This window comes from Salmo salar, chromosome ssa18, assembly GCF_905237065.1.
Source record: "Salmo salar chromosome ssa18, Ssal_v3.1, whole genome shotgun sequence".
NCBI classification, from domain to species: domain Eukaryota; kingdom Metazoa; phylum Chordata; class Actinopteri; order Salmoniformes; family Salmonidae; genus Salmo; species Salmo salar.
Window position 1 is genome coordinate 7,634,002 of NC_059459.1, and position 20,495 is coordinate 7,654,496.

Here is a 20,495-nt window from a genome sequence, read left to right on the forward strand (position 1 = left end):
ATTTAAAACACCAGCAAATCAGCTCCAAGTGATTTTAATTTTGGAAATCTGTTCCAAAATATTACCACGTATAATATGTGATCGTATACAAATGAAAATACGTTTTGAAATGATTATGAGGTTAGCATGAGTCAATGTCAAACGTGAGGAACAAAATACTGTTCCTACTGCTCGGTACTCATCTACTGTAGATGCCCTTCTGATTCCTCAAAAAAATTGAATATAACCAGAAAAGTAGAATACTTGAATCCATGACAAGTGTGTAGTCAAGTGTGTAGGTTACATTTTACGTGATTACATTTTCAGTACCACACCAAACATGTTAGCTAAAATGAATATAATCGTTTTCCTCTTATTGTATCTCATTACAGTCCCTCATCTAAAAGTGCTACCAAAAATGCATCCCCTTGTGAACAGCTCGGCAAAGGCAATTCATTTATAATGAAGAGTAAGTTCATTGGGTTAAGAGGTCTTCGAGGACACACTATACTACTGTCCATATTTAAAGGAACGGCAATAGAAAAAGACTTACCTTTTGGCAGGTTTGAGGGAAGAGGACCGTGTTGGCACAGGCATAGACGACCTATGGTCAACTTCAGCAGCACTTTTTGATCGTGGGACCGCTTTCACTGAAAATAAACACAAAAGAACATCAGATCCTGCTCTGAAAGCGGCTTGTAATGTTTTGCTTAAACTGAAATAAACTGAAATCTTTCTCAGTGTCTAAAGTCTTCGTGTAGGGGCTCGTTCTCACAATTTGGTTGTACAGTCAATTTAAACAAGATCCAAAAACCATGCTATTGAGATCACATTATAGATATTCTATTATATATATTTGAGTTTATTTTATTTTTACAGGGACAGTGCACATTAATCAACGTTTCAGTAAAAGTGCCGGTTTTAGCCAGCCGGCTAATTTTCAACCGCAGTCCCTGGGCAGGTTATTAAAAACAATTACAATATAGACAATCATTGAACAGTGAGCACACGCAGAGTAACATAGGACAAGCAAGACATAGCATACAGACAGAGCAACATAGGACAAGCAAGATGTAGCATACAGACAGAGCAACATAGGACAAAAAGCAACAAGACAAAATCCATAAAAACAACAAAGTGTTTCCACACCTCACAAGCTACAGACAACAGACAACATGGAAAGCGGCAATACACAGCTAGGGATTATGTTCACAAGTCTGATTGACCTTTAGCCATGTCGTCATGCATTTTGTGAAAGTGTGATATGTGGTGCAGTTATGTGTGTCTGATGGCAGTGTATTCCAGACATGGGAAGCTCTCACAGAGAAAGCAGATTTACTAAAGGTGCTTTTCCTTAAGGGAACTATACAGTCACCTCTCATGGCAGACCTTGTGGATCTGCTGCCATATGTTTGGGTTTTCTGTTTTACAAAAATATTGAGTGGAGGGGGAGCTAGGCCATTTAGGATCTTGAATACAAGACATATATATATATATATATATATAGTATCTCACAAAAGTGAGTATACCCCTCACATTTTTGTAAATATTTGAGTATATCTTTTCATGTGACAACACTGAAGAAATGACACTTTGCTACAATGTAAAGTAGTGAGTGTACAGCTTGTATAACAGTGTAAATTTGCTGTCCCCTCAAAATAACTCAACACACAGCCATTAATGTCTAAACCGCTGGCAACAAAAGTGAGTACACCCCTAAGTGAAAATGTCCAAATTGGGCCCAATTAGTCATTTTCCCTCCCCGGTGTCATGTGAATCGTTAGTGTTACAAGGTCTCAGGTGTGAATGGGGAGCAGGTGTGTTAAATTCGGTGTCATCACTCTCACACTCCCTCATACTGACTGGTCACTGGAAGTTCAACATGGCACCTCATGACAAAGAACTCTCTGAGGATCTGAAAAAAAGAATTGTTGCTCTACATAAAGATTGCCAAGACCCTGAAACTGAGCTGCAGCACGGTGGCCAAGACCATATAGCGGTTTAACAGGACAGGTTCCACTCTAAACAGGCCGCGCCATGGTCGACCAAAGAAGTTGAGTGCACGTGCTCAGCGTCATATCCAGAGGTTGTCTTTGGGAAATAGACGTATGAGTGCTGCCAGCATTGCTGCGGAGGTTGAAGGGGTGGGGGGTCAGCCTGTCAGTGCTCAGACCATACGCCGCACACTGCATCAAATTGGTCTGCATGGCTGTCATCCCAGAAGGAAGCCTCTTCTAAAGATGATGCACAAAAAAGCCCACAAACAGTTTGCTGAAGACAAGCAGACTAAGGACATGGATTACTGGAACCATGTCCTGTGGTCTGATGAGACCAAGATAAACTTATTTTGTTCAGATGGTGTCAAGCGTGTGTGGCGGCAACCAGGTGAGGAGTACAAAGACAAGTGTGTCTTGCCTACAGTCAAGCATGGTGGTGGGAGTGTCATGGTCTGGGGCTGCATGAGTGCTGCCGGCACTGGGGAGCTACAGTTCATTGAGGGAACCATGAATGCCAACATGTACTGTGACATACTGAAGCAGAGCATGATCCCCTCCCTTCGGAGACTGGGCCGCAGGGCAGTATTCCAACATGATAATGACCCCAAACACGCCTCCAAGACGACCACTGCCTTGCTAAAGAAGCTGAGGGTAAAGGTGATGGACTGGCCAAGCATGTCTCCAGATCTAAACCCTATTGAGCATCTGTGGGGCATCCTCAAACGGAAGGTGGAGGAGTGCAAGGTCTCTAACATCCACCAGCTCCGTGATGTCGTCATGGAGGAGTGGAAGAGGACTCCAGTGGCAACCTGTGAAGCTCTGGTGAACTCCATGCCCAAGAGGGTGAAGGCAGTGCTGGAAAATGATGGTGGCCACACAAAATATTGACACGTTGGGCCCAATTTGGACATTTTCACTTAGGGGTGTACTCACTTTTGTTGCCAGCGGTTTAGACATTAATGGCTGTGTGTTGTGTTATTTTGAGGGGACAGCAAATTTACACTGTTATACAAGCTGTACACTTACTACTTTACATTGTAGCAAAGTGTCATTTCTTCAGTGTTGTCACATGAAAAGATATACTCAAATATTTACAAAAATGTGAGGGGTGTACTCACTTTTGTGAGATACTGTATGTATGTGTGTGTGTGTATATATATATATATAAAATAGAATATCCAATCCAAATTGCCTCAACTCCCAGCCTTTCATCCAAAGTCATATAGAGACATTCAATCTCTACCATCTCAATTTAAATATGTTGCTTGTTTGTTTTTTGCTTTTTAATGCACTTTCAGATTATTTTCTGTAATAAAAAGCGCTATACAAGTGAAATAAATTATTATGATTAATTTCTGAATCTAAGAGGATGACAAAACGCACCATCTTCCACATAACCATAGGGGGAGTGACCGTCATCTGTAACAGAGAGAAACATCATTATTATAAATACACTATAAACATGCACATACTAGCCTGCTCCACTGGCAGTTCCACTTGTATACGTCTTTGCTATGCAACGTTAACCAAGGGTGGGTGACCCCATCTATTGTCTGTTAATAGGCTTGATATAGTTGTGCTACATATTTAGATCCTCAGTACAACCAGTAGAGGTCGCTTTGATAGCAGCAGTGCCACACTATAACGACAGAATTCTGTGAACTGCTTACTATAGCAATGTTACAAGCAGTGAATTTGTAGAATGCCAAGGTCAAGTATGTGTTTACTACATTAATCAACTGTTCAAGACGGACACCTTAACGCATCGTCGAAGATATCTAAAACAGAAGTGAGATTAATAATAGCAATTAAATGTTTTTTAAATGTAGACCAAAAAGACATGTTATAGCCTGCATCTACAACAATAGCTTTCCAGGAGAGGCCATAGTTTTTAAAAACATCTAATCACGATGCCTGAAAATCAATATTCATTGTTAATTCAAATACATTACGCTGACATACAGTTGAAGTCGGAAGTTAACATACACTTATGTTGGAGTCATTAAAACTAGTTTTTCAACCACTCCACAAATTTCTTGTTAACAAACTATAGTTTTGGCAAGTCGGTTAGGACATCTACTTTGTGCGTGACACAAGTAATTTTTTCAACAATTGTTTACAGACCGATTATTTCACTTATAATTCACTGTATCGAAATTCCAGTGGGTCAGAAGTTTACATAAATTGACTGTGACTTTAAACAGCTTGGAAAATTCCAGAAAATGATGTCATGGCTTTAGAAGCTTCTGATAGGCTAATTGACATCAGTTGAGTCAATTGGAGATGTACCTGTGGATGTATTTCAAGGCCTACCTTCAAACTCGGTGCCTCTTTGCTTGACATCATGGGAAAATCAAAAGAAATCAGCCAAGACCTCAGAAAAGAAATTGTAGACCTCCACAAGTGTGATTCATCCTTGTGAGCAATTTCCAAAGGCCTGAAGGTACCATGTTCATCTGTACAAACAATAGTACACAAGTATAAACACCATGGGACCACGCAGCTGTCATACTGCTCAGGAAGGAGACGCGCTCTGTCTCCTAGAGATGAACGTACTTTGGTGTGAAAAGTGCAAATCAATCCCAGAATAACAACAAAGGACCTTGTGAAGATGCTGGAGGAAACAGATACAAAAGTATCTATATCCACAGTAAAACGAGTCCTATATCGACATAACCTGAAAGCTGCTCAGCAAGGAAGAAGCCACTGTTCCAAAACCCCATAAAAAAGCCAGACTACGGTTTGCAACTGCACATGGGGACAAAGATCATACTTTTTGGAGAAATGTCCTCTGATCTGATGAAACTAAAATATAACTGTTTGGCCATAATGACCATTGTTATGTTTGGAGGAAAAATGGGGAGGCTTGCAAGCCGAAGAACACCATCCCAACTGTGAAGCACGGGGTTGGGAGCATCATGTTGTGGGGGTGCTTTGCTGCAGGAAGGACTGGTGCACTTCACAAAATACATGGCATCACGAGGAGGAAAATGATGTGGATATATTGAAGCAACATCTCAAGACATCAGTCAGGAAGTTAAAGCTTGGTCACAATTGAGTCTTCCAAATGGACAATGACCCTAAGCATACTTCCAAAGTTGTGGCAAAATGGCTTAAGGACAACAAAGTCAAGGTATTGGAGTGGCCATCACAAAGCCCTGACCTCAATCTTATAGAAAATGTGTGGGCAGAACTGAAAAAGCGTGGGCAAGCAAGGAGACCTACAAACCTGACTCAGTTACACCAGCTCTGTCAGGAGGAATGGGCCAAAATTCACCCAACTTATTGTGGGAACCTTGTGGAAGGCTACCCAAAACATTTGACCCAAGTTAAACAATTTAAAGGCAATTCTACCAAATACTAATTGACTGTATGTAAACTTCTGACCCACTGGAAATGTGATGAAAGAAATAAAAGCTGAAATAAATCATTCTCTCTACTATTATTCTGACATTTCACATTCTTAAAATAAAGTGGTGATCCTAACTGACCTAAGACAGGGAATTGTTACTAGGATTAAATGTCAGGAATTGTGAAAAACTGAGTTTAAATGTATACAGTTGAAGTCGGAAGTTTACATACACCTTAGCCAAATACATTTAAACTCAGTTTTTCACAATTCCTGACTTGCCAAAACTATAGTTTGTTAACAAGAAATTTGTGGAGTGGTTGAAAAAACGAGTTTTAATTATTCAAACCTAAGTGTATGTAAACATCCGACTTCAACTGTATGTATTCCATGCATTTCTGCTGTAACACAGCGTACAGCCAGAGCCGTATATAATATATCCAAATATAAGGCTACAAGGCCAGGTACAGCTCTTCAAAGGGCACAGTAAGCGTCTCTTCCTCCTCTGTAATTGCACAGTACAGTATGTCCTTTACTCCATCAGGTTAGCTAAACATTTCTTCAAACACACCGTAAACAGAGTGCTTTTCAGAGGTTGTCAGTCAAAGCACTTTGGAAGAAGCATAACATATCTTCATGAATAAGTAATGCTGTTCTTGGAAATCTTGGAATTGCGTACAATTTTCGTACACACTTTCTTTGATCAATTATTCGATGTATTGATCGATTGATAAATTGATTGACTCAGTAAATAACCAGACATCAGTTTGCTTGGGAGCAGACATGAGCAGAAACAAAGGGAAAATAAGTAGATCTGTACACAGCACATACACTGAGTATACCAAACATAAGGAACACTTTCCTAATTTTGAGTTGGGATGCTGGCCCATGTTGACTCCAACGCTTCCCACAGTTGTGTCAAGTTAGCTGAGTCCTTTGGGTGGTGGACCATTCTTAATCCACATGGGAAACGGTCGAGCATGAAAAACCCAGCAGCGTTGCAGTTCTTGACACAAACCGGTGCGCCTGGCACCTACTTCCATACCTCATTCAAAGGCACTTAAATCTTTTGTCTTACCCATTCACCCTCGGAATGGCACACATACACAATCCACGTCTCCACTTCATCGACACTGATTGATGTGGATTTAACGAGCGACAACAATAAGGTATCATAGCTTTCCCCTGGTCAGTCTATGTCATGGATAGAGCAGTTCCTAATGTTTTGTTTACTCAGTGTATACTGTACAAAACTGCATGCAAAGGGGTGTAGGCCTACATTAGACATGCTTGACATTCATGATTTAAAAACAACTGTCAACTGTTGATAGTACAAACAGCTAAATAACTATGATTTCATACAGAATACAGAATAAGTGAATACACATGCACACACAAATAGAGGGCTTTGCACCAACTAGACCGGTTTACATCTAGTGTAGTGTAAAAATGCTGATATACTGTACATGGAACACAGACAGTGTGATCTACTACCGCCTGTATAGTACATACAGGGCCTCTCTGTCATGCTTAGTTGTTGTAATACATAGCACTTGAGCACCATCTAGTGCAGGGATGGGCAACTTTATTGGGGTAGGGGCCACAAAAAATCTGAAGTCATCATGAGGGGCCGCAGTGGCTCGCGGTTCTGCGTACCCACATTCTTACCTACACATGCAGTCAGAGCCTGCCTTAGGGTTTTGGGGGCCCTAAGCACATTTTTGTTGGGGGGGGGCCACACACACCTTACGGGCAAAACACTTTAGCGGCCCCCTTCTTGACAGTGGAGAGAAAAATATTACGTTTTAGAATTACTTTCCTGCAATTCTACACATTTTGCAATGGGGCTTAGAGAAAATTTAGCAATTTTGTAATTCATTACATGCGATTCTACTGATTTTGCCATGCGGCGGAGAGAACATTTTTAGTTTTACAGCTAATTTCCTGCAATTCTACACATTTTGCCTTGACTTATGCCATGTTAATATGATATCTGAGTGAAAGTGACGTACAAACCAATGTAAGTTGGGACCCTGATTGAGTTCCATTTTAAATTGATCCACGGGCCTACAAAAAAGGGCTGCCAGTTGCCCATCACTGATCTAGTGACTGAAATGTTCCTAATCTATCTCCAGTACTGCATCTTTTGATCAGGAAGAATTGAAAGGCCAGGAAATGTCTGTTCATGAAGATATTCATATTAAAAGATGAGCAGAGCTTACAATATATGGTCCATGAATTAGGTAATGCAAAACGGTATTCATGTTAAACATTAGTTCAAGTGAATTCATGGCGTAGTCTTGTATTACTCTCACTCTTAGTTTTACTGAGCAAACCAGTGCTCCAATTACTGACCCGTTTTCAATTCTATCAAGGCAATGGTAAGTAACAAAAGGAGAGTCAACACAGTCATAAGGGCATTATAATGAAGGGATTATACATGATTAGTAAAGTCAGGAAGTGGAGCCATGATTGCTATTGGGTACCTGTTGTTTTCATCTGCATAGGATCATAGGATTCAGGGAATATGTAGGTGGGGCGATATGGGTTTTCCTCAACAGGTTCTGAGCGAGGCAACGGAGACAAAAAACACACACAAACGTGACAACAGCGAACACACTCACAGACTCACAACGACAACGGCTTGACAGAAACAACAGACACGTGGGTCAACATCAAATCAAACCCACACATGAGAACAGTGAGTTCGATATTTGTCATGATCCCCTTACCTGGAATTCTGTGTATCTTTTTAAACATGTTCTTGTACCAGTCCTTGGACTTATCTGTGTTCTGAAAAAAAACATATTCATGTTTTTTAACATATTTAAAAACAAACAGGGGTTCTGACAAAAATATATAAATGGACTGGCATTTGGCAATCCATTCATATCGTTTTTTCACCACTGTACTCCCTAGCTAAGCATTAAATGAAAAATGCCCTGTGAAGGGGGCTCCCGAGTGGCACAGCTGTCTAAGGCACTGCAGTTCAGTGCTAGAGGCGTCACTACAGACCCTGGTTTGATTTCAGGCTGTATCACAATGATTGGGAGTCCCATAGGGTGCTGCACAATTGGCCCAGCGTCGTCCGGGTTAGGGTTTGGCTGGGGTAGGCCGTCAATGTAAATAAGAATTTGTTCTTACCTGACTTGCCTAGTTAAATAAAGGTTAAATAAAAAAAGAATTAAAAGGCTACAGATTATTTAAAAAAGGCACAAGAAAAAGAAAGGAACTTACACTATTACGCACAACTCATAACATCTGGACTGTACACTCATAGGTGTGTCTTCTTAGCCTGATTCCAGATCTGTTTGTGCTGTATAACTAACTCCTATGGTTGTAGTCATTGTTTGGCATGACCACGACCATAGGAGTTGGCTATACAGCTCAAACAGATCTGGGACCAGGCAGGCTACTCTCCTCTCTTTATACAGTAACTTCATATTGTTTTCTTACCCGTACTGGCACGATGGGCTGGTTCAGTGGGCCCAAGATATGGGATTGAGAGTACCTCATCCTCTTGCCGTCCATATCTGGGTGTTGTCTCAGTTCTCTCTCTGTTCCAACTACAGGTCCTGGATCAGGCGATTTGTCCCTCTCTGGGGTGGGGTCTGAAAATGCCAACATTGCTGTGTCAAAGGGAAGAGAAGTGCTACAGTGGGTCCTACCAGTCAAAATCTGTCCTGGCAAATAGCTCTACGTACCCCATATGATCCACAAGCAGACTATGCAAACGATATAGAGTCATTTCAATGGTAAAACATGATAAACAGATGCCACAAAAATACCACAGCAATTGAGATAACTAATTACAAAATGCTTTACAATGAAAAATGTAACCCCCCCCAAAACATATAATAAGTGCAGTAATTTATAAGATAGCTTGGTATTGTTAGGAAGTACTCTTCTTATGTAAGTATGAGAAATGGTCCACTATCTCAGAGCAGGAGCATGAAAACACGTCACATTGGGCCGACATGAGGCTGACAGCAAACATATTTAGGCACCGTTCAGGCAGTAAAGGGTGAAGGTAGTAGATGGATCCTGCTCATTCGACACTACACAGAAGAAAATGGACTGAAACAGGTAGGGACGATTTTCAACCAACAAATTAGCTAAATCGACCATATTATCAGGTAATGAAACTAAATGCTGTCCAGCCAGCAGCAGGAACTAAGATTGAAAAGAGGAAGCAGCGGACAAGACACAAGACCCCAGCGCATACCTTCCATATTAGAAAGCTGCTTTTGTTGCTCTGTTGTGAGGAGAGGACAGAGATGGACAAAGGACAATGAAACAATGCTAATCAAAGGGGTCAAGTCTGAGCTGCTTTGAGCTGGTCAATCCATGCTGGCAAACATACAGTAAAAGCCCAATCAGCCTTCCAGCCAGTGTCACTTGACTCTCTATTCCAGACACATACATTCAGAATTTAGTCCACACTTCACAGTGTGGTCAACGGATTTCATGGCAATTTCATCCATAACCCACATACGGAACTACCCAGAATCAGGGGTGCTTACCTCTGTTGTGTTGTAGCAGAACTATGGTTGGGTTGACAGTGTTAGTGGTGGATGGGTAGGCAGAGGTGGCCTTTGTCGACGATATATAGTTCTGAATGTCAAAAGAGGCAGGAATCTGGGGTTCTTCTGTCTTCAAAGGTGAACTTCCCTGGTAATGAGTGAATAACACTTGTGAGTGATGCTGTTCCTCTATTATATATACATTTTTGATAATAATAATAAACTGGAGTAGTTGAGAGTAGTTGAGCAGGAACATATTCTGGTTTGCTAAGAAAAACACAGCTTTTAGGCAATAACTTCAATTGACACATAATAAACAGCAAAAATACACCAAATACGGCTATTTAAATCACACTGAAATGTGGTTTTATTCACATTAAAACAAGCATGCAATTATCAAATGTATTATCCCATAAATGCCCAAAATAGGGGCAATTAACAAAAATGTTAGATGAAAACGCACCTGGGCTTGAGTTCTGTTGACTGTAGGTAAATCAGCTGTGATGTCGTGGAAGCCTCCATCAGCCAATCCCGTTTGAGAGCTGTCTCCATTGATCTGGCCGATCCAACCACCTGAAATGATCCCAAAACAATCTCAGTTTGGCCAGTGAATAACAGTGCAAGACGACCAGAAACCTAACAATACTGAAAGATACACAAACAAACCACTGTACTCTTGGCAATCTTTGTCTCTTGGCAATTAACACGTTTCAGAGATTAACACTAAACTACAAACAGGAAACAATTCATCCTCAATTGAATAAATCTCTGGCTGATCTTGCGGTGACCAAACGCTTCCTATAGCGCTTTTTCCCGGACAGAGATGCTAATATCTCCATGGAGAAAGAAACCCAATGATTCTCCCACAATCTGTGAACTTTGTCATCAGAACAAGGCGCCTATTCAGTGGTCTGTAAAGGCTGTTTGTTCCAATGGCCTTTATATTCAGTCTCACCAACAATTAAAGCATCTCCCCCAAAGCCTTGGGCAGTTTAAAGCCCAGTTGTAACGTGCTGAATGCAACAAACAAGTTCACAGTCAAGGCCCTGTTTCCAAAGTGCAGCGTGGGCAGGTCCAAACGAACGTTTTTTTTTTGACAAAACACAGGAAAATATGAGCAATCATTGTCAACGATTCTCTGTTGTGCTGGGCAACCAAATATAAACACACTTTCAAATGTGACAAGTTATCTCACTTTAATATCAAAACAACAGAAATATGTGCACAAGTGAATCCAGCTGTACTTGAAGTACAGTATCTCAAGGATTTTAAGACTTCTGTGAACAGAAAAGCTTGGCAATACAGGGGATTTTCCTCCATATGCATCAAGATAGCAAAACAAATGACTAAATAGTGATTATTGCTAGTGATTCATACTATGACATAAGATATTACAATGTGCTATTTTGTTAACGGGAACATTTCCTTCCAGTTTGCCTCATCAGCTATATTACTCCAGCTATACATCTGGCCTCTAACTTGTCCCTTTCACAGAGCTATGCTGGCATTTCACTCGACTCTGTATTAGAAGGAAAACTCTACATAATAACAGAGATATTAGATATACTGCACATATGTACATATGCTGTAAAATCTAAGATTTTAGAGAGCAGCTTCAGCATTCTCTTTGACTTACTTGGTGCTGTGTCAACATTCGATTCTTCACTGACGCAGTCCTCGTCGTCTATGTGGACCAGAGTGGCCCTCAGAGTCACGACCCCCTTCCCTTTACACACCCTTGTAGGGTCCAGCTCTATAGCTAGATAGACAGGTACACACAATGATGTTAGCACCAGACTTTCATTTGATCTTCACAGTCACTCATTGTTCAGAGGCAAAAGATGTGTGAAACATCCTCACAGACACACATTGTTTGACTCTATTCTCAGAGTGAGCTTCAATAATCACCATGAGACATAGTTCTATTGCCTCGGGTCCTGAGGGAATCCATGTTACTTCACGCCCCAAATTATAAAAATAGAATGTAAATGTCAAATCCAGGCCAACACTTTAATACTCCCCTCATCCATATAATTAATTACGCACTAACACCATTAGACAAACTGAAATGGTCCACCCACACAGACAGTGTGGTGAAGAAGGCGCAACAGCGCCTCTTCAACCTCAGGAGGCTGAAGAAATGTGGCTTGTCACCTAAAACCCTCACAAATTTCTACAGATGCACAATTGAGAGCATCCTGTCGAGCTGTATCACCTCCTGGTACGGCAACTGCACCGCCCACAACCGCAGGGTTCTCCAGAGGGTGGTGCGGTCTGCACAACGCATCACCGGGGGCAAACTATCTCCCCTCCAGGACACCTACAGCACCCGATGTCACAGGATGGGCAAAAAGATCATCAAGGACAACAACCACCCGAGCCACTGCCTGTTCACCACGCTACCATCCAGAAGGCGAGGTCAGTACAGGTGCATCAAAGCTGGGACCGAGAGACTGAAAAACAGCTTCTATCTCAAGGCCATCAGACTGTTAAACAGCCATCACTAGCAAAGAGAGGCTGCTGAAATCATTGGCCACTTTAATAAATGGAACACTAGTCACTTTAATAATGCCACTTTAATCATGTTTACATATCTTTCATTACTCATCTCATATGTACACTACTGTTCAACATTTTGGGGTGACTTAGAAATGTCCTTGTTTTTGAAAAAAAAAGCAAAAACAATTGTCCATTAACATAACATCAAATTGATCAGAAACGCAGTGTAGACATTGTTAATGTTGTAAATGACTATTGTAGCTGGAAACGGCAGATTTTTTATGGAATATCTACATAGGCGTACAGGGGCCCATTATCAGCAACCATCACTCCTGTGTTCCAATGGCACGTTGTGTTAGCTAATCCAAGTTCATCATCTTAAAAGGCTAAATGATCATTAGAAAACCCTTTTGCAATTATGTTAGCACAGCTGAAAACTGTTGTGCTATTTAAAGAAGCAATTAAAACTGTCCTTCTTTAGACTAGTTGAGTATCTGGAGCATCGGCATTTGTAGGTTCAATTACAGGCTCAAAATGGCCAGAAACAAAGACTTTCTTCTGAAACTCCTCAGTCTATTCTTGTTCTGAGAAATTAAGGCTATTCCATGCGAGAAATTGCCAAGAAACTGACGATCTCATATAACGCTGTGTACTACTCCCTTCACAGAACAGCGCAAACTGGCTCTAACCAGAATAGAAAGAGGAGTGGGAGGCCCCGGTACACAACTGAGAAAGAGGACAAGTACATTAGAGTGTCTAGTTTGGCAGCTTCATTAAATAGTACCCGCAAAACATCAGTCTCAACGTCAACAGTGAAGAGGTGTCAAGTGTCAGTGTGTGGCGGGTCGGACGAAGTCAGGCGCAGGACACAGAACTGAGTACAAATGTAACTTTACTCGAAAATAAACCAACAATATATTCCATGCTGGGAAACACAACGGCTCACAGAAATACCGACCACTTAACAACGAACAAACACGCACAAACACCATAGGGAAAACAGAGGGTTAAATAATGAACATGTAATTGGGGAATTGAAACCATGTGTGTACAACAAAGACAAAACAAAAGGAAAAAGGTGGATGGCTAGAAGGCCGGTGATGTCGACCGCCGAACGCCGCCCGAGCAAGGAGAGGGACCGACTTCGGCGGAAGTCGAGACAGGAGGCGACTCCGGGATGCTGGCCTTCTAGTTTTCAGCTGTGCTAACATAATTGCAAAAGGATTTTCTAATGATCAATTAGCCTTTTAAAATGATAAACTTGGATTAGCTAACACAACGTGCCATTGGAACACAGGAGGGATGGTTGCTGATAATGGGCCTCTGTAGATATTCCATTAAAAATCTACCGTTTTCAGCTACAATAGTCATTTACAACATTAACAATGTCTACACTGTATTTCTGATCAATTTGATGTTTTTTTAATGGACAAAAAAAACTAGATTTTCTTTCAAAAACAAGGACATTTCTAAGTGACCCCAAAGTTTTGAACGGTAGTGTATATACTGTATTCTATACTATCTATTGCATCTTAGCCTATGCCGCTCTGACATTGCTCATCCATATATTTATATATTCTTAATTCCATTCCTTTACTTAGATTTGTGTGTATTAGGTATTTGCTGTGGAATTGTTAGATTATTACTTGCTAGATATTGCTGCACTGTCGGAAATAGAAGCCCAAGCATTTCTCTACACTCGCAATAACATCTGCTAACCATGTGTATGTGTCCAAAAAAAATGGATTTGATTTGAGTCAGTCATTATATCCAATTAGTACAACTGTGTTGTAACACTGGCAGAGAAACTATAGTAGCTTATTGTTGTTTAAAATGGATGCAGATTGTTAACAAGTGATCCTCCTCGGCATATCCAGTGTGTCGAAGGTGTCCTAGAGTTCAGGCTGATGAAAGATAGATGAGACAAGTGGAGGAAGGGGGGGAAGAGGAGTTAATGAGTGTGTTCACCTGCAGACGGAATCAGATCAGGAGAGCCTTTCATGCTTGTCAGAGGGGTGATTCTAACTGCAGACACACAGCGAGGACCTGAGGGGACCGGAGGAGCTGCCAAAACAACAGACGGACACAGTGTACAAGTGTAAGCTGGGGGCAAATTCTCCAAAGTGAACATTGGGAATGGTAGTTGTATTGGCAGGGAGGGGTGTTCAATGTATTAAGGGGCAAAACAAGGCGGATGTCTTTTGGTTCACACTTCAACTGAACCCCTGGGTGTAAGTGAACCTCACCAAGGAATGGTCAGCAAACTAGAGCTACAGTACACCTGTCTCTTTTTCTATAACAACATATTTTGGGACATTAGCTGATGAACACTGTACTACTTAACATTGTATGTTACCGCCATACGCGACATCCTGATGAAATAAATAACACCCACGGGTTGACAGATAACAGCGAGGAGAAGTGTTGACACAGTGAGAAAAGTGGAACTGGATGACAGATTGCAGGAAGGAGATGATAGTGACAGATAGGGACACACTGCTGTAACAATGACCTTTGGAAACATACAAGACAGTAGGCCACTGTACTTTTGACTACAGAGAACAGAACTACAAGTGTACAGTAACAGACGTTGTCGATGATTACTTTGCTGGAATATCAACCATGTAGCTACATCACACACAGAATTGTGATGAAATCTTGCATGTTGCCATGCAACTTTCCCTCTGATGATGAGTAGTGGGTGAATACAGTATATGTGTCCCCTCCACCTAAGCTGTCAATGCCGCCAACGCATGCAATCACAAACTCTGCCCATGCTAACATGTAGCCTACTGTATGTCAGCCCTCCATCATAAATAAGCACTTTCGTTGTTGTTCACTGCTTTTGCTTGTTTCTCAATGCTTAGCTGATTTACTGGAATGTATGGTTAGAGTGGTGTAACATTTGATAGGTCTATTTCCTGTATGAGTAAGCTGCTGCAATGATACAAATTAACTTAATCAGTGAGGGCTCCCGAGTGGCGCAGCGGTCGAAGACACTGCAACTCAGTGCTACAGGCGTCACTACAGACCCTGGTTTGATTCCAGGCTGTATTACAACCGGCCGTGATTGGGAGTCCCATAGGGTGGTGCACAATTGGGCCAGCGTCGTTAGGGTTTGGCCGGGGTAGGCCGTCACCGTAAATAAGAATTTGTTCTTAACCAACTTGCCTAGTTAAATAAAAACAATTACACTCAACAAAATGAACAGGCATTATTATCATATATCCTAAACATCACTAGAGCCTTCTGCAACAGCAGAGCTGTGCTTATTTTTCTCTTTTATGGTATTATGGCGGTCCGCAAACTTATATTTTAATATATTTTTACTCCTTTAGTAAGATTCAAATGTCTACTCAGATCCCTACAGGCTCTGTGGCATGAAAGGGAAAAAACATCTTCAGACAATATTCCCTGTAATGTTTCGGCTACGAAGCCCTGGAGATCCAAAAACATTTTAGATGCATTTACAACTATATCCATTGTCTTTGACTTCTTGTTTGTTTGGCGGCCTGTACAGTATCACCCGCGTAATAAACGCAACCAATCTACCTTCTTCACTATAGTATTTCTGGATCTGTTAACTGATGAACAACATTTTCTGCAGGCTGCGGGGCATCCACTGCCATTTCTTCTTCATTTCCACTCCCTCCAACCATTTGCACTGCTTCCATATAGGAGACCTGCTGGACAGCCCTGATTCTTGCTATTTCGACCTCGTTCATCCTTACAGTGCACTTCCTGGAAGCAGAGCGGAGCTATGCAGTATAATGAGAGATACAGTATGAGGAAAAGAAGTGGCTGAAACTTACTGTGGGATTGGTCAAATCTCACACTGCCCTCTGTTGGACAGTCCTGGAACAAAAGAAAGCCAGAGGGAGTGAGTTATTGTAAAGCGAAGCAGATTTGAGCAAAATGTATTAATTTACAGCATAGTGGTCAGCTCTTTTAGGGCCATCATGAGAGAGCAGGAAGTCTGAGCAGCAGTGTGTTTATTGGCAGGAATAGGCTGGGGTATGGTGGGAACAAGTATTAATGCATTTGAAGATGAAGAAAAAAACATTTGCAAACATTGTATAGGCCAACATGGATGGAGAAAGTGACCATACTTATTTAATTACTTGAATGAATCACTTTAACATGACGAACTGTAGGCCAATATGTGCTGCTGGTACTGATGCATAAAATATCATTCACATGTCAAATTTTCACGAGTCAGACATGTGGTTTTCAGACACGTGACGTTTCACATAATTCTTTTTACACGTTTATTTTTCACCACGTCTGGTCTCCCATTCAGGGAACGATCAGGACAGACTCTGCTTAGCTTCAGAAGCAAACCAGAAGTGCGATGCAGGGTGCTATGTTGCAGGAAGTAATGTGCCAAACCTTGCAAATGAAAAAAAGGCAGAGAAAGCCAGGGTAACGTAACCAAAGATAGGGAAAATTGCAGGAAAGAGGGAAGCATTTTATTAAACTGCATTATCATAAACAAAAACTATTTTCACAAAGAAGAAAATATTTCCTCAAAATATTTTGTTTTGCGATCAATACTTTTGGGTTCATGTTTTGCTTTCAATATCATTATTTTTGTTTGCAATACTAAGAATGTTGTTCTCGACTTCAGAAGTTTTGCTTGACATTAAATGGCACAAAAGTAACTCACTCAATAGAGGATTGCACCATACAATAACTCTATGACTCTATTAAAAGGTGTTTAAAGCCGGAATCCTTAATTGAAACATTAAGAAGGTGTTCCCCGCCACAGTTTCGCTAAAAAGATGAGGGATGGGGCTAGAGATACAACCACCCTCAAATCCATCGATTCGCTATGGATGCACGGACTGACCATCCATGAAATCAATATTATAGATTTAACCATGTTTTTGGCTATACATATACTTGCAATTCCACATGTGAAAGTGAGATTTTCACATGTGAAACTGCATATCCAATTCTCACAGAACAATGAGCAGCCAAGGAAGGTGTGTGTTCATCACATAGGGGTGTTCACCTCATTAGTCGGCAGCGGTATGATTAAGTAGACAAACAATACTATAGTGATGCGTACTACCACTGAAGACAGTGCTGCTATTGATACTCAATGCAAGGGAACACATCAAACGAGTCCCTTGTGCGACAGCTAAATGTGTCCTCCAGGACTGGTTGAAAGAAAGGAGAACAGGACATACAGTATGCTGATCCGAGCTGCATCATTGGAGCATGCAGAACAACACCAAGGCCACATAAAAGAGGCAGTGAAACACTTCCAGGGAGTCCTCCATTGTATATCGCCCCGAGGACTGATTTAAGAGACACTCAGAACACTCCCATTTATATTACCCGGCCGTAGAGAAGACTGGAATTCTGTTAAGACGCAGACAGTCTTCTCTCTCTCTCTCTCTCTCTCTCTCTCTCTCTCTCTCTCTCTCTCTCTCTCTCTCTCTCTCCACAGCACACAGTTGTGGTTCGATGACAACCTCCTGAAATGAAGCCTAAAAAGAGATTTGAGTGAGTTTCCAGACAAAACCCAAGGGTACAACCAGATCATAAAACACCTACATGTCTTTGAGACACATTTCTTCCTCTTACAGTAGTGCAATGAACAGACTAATTTCCTGACCCCAAGTGTCCACAAGAGGTCAGCTAAGATGTCATTTTAAGAACTACATGTGATAATTCGTGACCAGTCTGAACACACTCCAAGACTATTTGACGTGAAGATTATGTTTGCTTCAGAACAGCATTTTTTGGAACCAGAAACCAGAAAACAATCTATTGAAAGATACAGTACAGATGGTCAATTTACAGGGCCGGTATCCCAGACATAGAGTATGCCTAATCCTGAACTAAAAATCATTTTCAATGGAGATTTTCCATTGACAGCACTTTTAAATCCAGGACTAGGCTTAATCTGTAACCGGGAAACCGTCCCCAAGTGTTTTCAAACACTGAATCATACATTTACCTTGCCGACAATAGAGAAGACGTAACAGCTAACACCATACAGTACACTAGGTAAACACATCAGGGCAAAGATTGCTTCAGTCTTTATTAGGAAGAGAGATGCCTCCAAACTGAGATCGTCAGTAGTCTGACCAGAGAGAGAGGGTGGGGGGACAGGTCTGGCTCATCAGCCAGCAGTGCTCCAGCCAAGACAAACAGGAGACTGAGATACACTGTAATCAAGTAAACCTCCAGTACTAAAGTCTCTACCTAAATACACATTCTCTTGATCTGGACAATCTGAGATGACTTTAGAGCTCATTTACCTTAACAAATACAGGTCAATTTGGCTCAGTGGCACACACACTGAAGAACAAACAGATACTGTGCTAAATTGAGAAACTCAAAACCCACATTCATAACCAAATTCATTTTGGCATTCTGTTTGGATGATTATATACTGTATCTGCTCTCTGCTCTCAGATATCTAATGAGAGGGCTGCTGTAGGTCATAAACTTATAAGGCCATGAGGTGGCTGCCTGGCAACTGTTTCCCGCCTCTCAGTGGCCTCTGGTCATTGGTCATTCATTAGCTAAACATGGGGAGGGGTTGGGTCTGGAAGAGAGACAGAGGCTGAAACCTGACAATAGACAATGAATGACAGCATCAGTGCATGGACAATTCTTCTGAAAATAAATTATGATGAACCCTGCCAATACTTAGGTCTTTAAAAAAGTCTCAGACTGAAATGTTGACAGTAAACTAGCAGAGGTAACCTGTGTCCAGGAATTTCAATTTATTTCTATAATGAGGTAACTTTCAATTCGGTCTGTAACCACATGGAATTCATCACTTACAGTGGCGATTTTAGCATGTAAATATTGGTGGGGCAAAGTATATATATATATTTTTTTTTAGATGCATGCCAGCAAAAGCCACTACACAACACAACACAACACAACACAACACTAAACAATACATTAATTGCACTATAATGATGACAAACTCTTCCCACAAACTGTTAGGGCCTACATAAAGCTGTCCCAACACCTTACCACTGCAACACCTGGTTATCAGCGGAGCTTTGTCTGGCAGCGAAACAATTCATTCATTTACTGCCTTTAAAAAAAACATAGCTGATATGGCTGACTTGCTTAAACAAATGTTGTTTCTACGGACAATTGAGATGCAAAAATGGTGGCATAAGGGGACGACAAGCGAATAAGAGGCAAGCCGTAATTTCAATTAAGACATTCATGAGTGAGCTAGGACTATTTGTTCAGCACTTTTGAAATGTACAGCGACAGAATTCAGAACATGGGCCGTTCTTACAGTATTCTCACTGTACACCAAGTCATAATCGTAGCATAAATAAAAGGGGCATATAAGCAGACAACAAAAGCTCTTACAATAGTCAATGATTACATTTCTCTAAAACAGGCTATAGGCAACAAGTGCACCATCAAGTCAGAACAGTAGGCGAAATTAAGAGCGGTAAAGGAACCAAATTATTAGGGTGAGGCACATGGGCTACTAACAACTTACTACACAACATACACTTGGTATAACTTTCTAAACTACAGTATACATATTCCCTGGCATATCATTTATGCAGCAGCATACAGTACATTTTTGGACTCAACTTGTTGTGCTGTGCTCACTTGAACAGGAAGATGGTGCGGTCGTCAAAAGTCTGGCATTCTCAGGATTTATGGTGCTTTCAAGTTAACTGGGAACTCTGAAAAAAACAAGGTTGAATCATGATGATGTCAGTGATCTTCAGGTCGGAGGTCTAGAAAGAGCCCAGAGTTCCCGACTTACAATTCCGAGTTGGATGACCATTCCAAATGTATTTTCCCAGTCGGAGCACGTTTTCTTCAGAGTTCCTAGTTGTCTTGAACTCACTGAAGTGAGATTTCCCAGTTCTGAGTTTCCAGTTGTTTCAGTGTGGCAGAAGTCATGCTGGATTGGCAGCACGGCTAATGTTGAATGTTTATCCTTTTAAGCTTGGAAAAAAGACCCTTAAACCCAGACTTGATACCACACACCCAGTCCACTGAATAGCAGGCTAGTGATTGCTTTGCAATGCTTGCAGTTAACCACTGATTCCTTCCAAACCACTCATTGTTGAATTTGCGATTTTGTGCAACGTTTGTCCAATGGCCGATGATCACCGATACATTCTATCTATAATTCCTCTT

The 20,495-nt window shown here is 41.2% G+C and overlaps 1 protein-coding gene across 12 annotated transcripts in view; it reads right to left on the reverse strand.

Annotated features, from left to right (window-relative positions):
- The window catches only part of LOC106576818 (sorbin and SH3 domain-containing protein 1), a 79,506-nt gene that overhangs the window by 38,577 nt on the left and 20,434 nt on the right, over positions 1 to 20,495 (reverse strand). For 5 of the 12 annotated variants that reach the window (XM_045700702.1, XM_045700707.1, XM_045700709.1 and 2 more), the window contains exons 2-11: positions 16,160 to 16,202; positions 14,316 to 14,411; positions 11,485 to 11,607; positions 10,312 to 10,421; positions 9,849 to 9,996; positions 8,782 to 8,954; positions 8,058 to 8,118; positions 7,812 to 7,889; positions 3,360 to 3,395; positions 533 to 629 (exon numbers count right to left, since the gene is read on the reverse strand). In XM_045700702.1, the coding sequence (XP_045556658.1) occupies positions 533 to 629; positions 3,360 to 3,395; positions 7,812 to 7,889; positions 8,058 to 8,118; positions 8,782 to 8,954; positions 9,849 to 9,996; positions 10,312 to 10,421; positions 11,485 to 11,607; positions 14,316 to 14,349 (860 nt within the window). In that variant the 5' untranslated portion in view covers positions 14,350 to 14,411; positions 16,160 to 16,202. Of the gene's footprint in view, positions 1 to 532; positions 630 to 3,359; positions 3,396 to 7,811; positions 7,890 to 8,057; positions 8,119 to 8,781; positions 8,955 to 9,848; positions 9,997 to 10,311; positions 10,422 to 10,514; positions 10,665 to 11,484; positions 11,608 to 14,315; positions 14,412 to 16,159; positions 16,203 to 20,495 lie in introns of those variants that run through there. The other 7 variants (XM_045700706.1, XM_045700710.1, XM_045700704.1 and 4 more) reach the window with 6 other exon arrangements.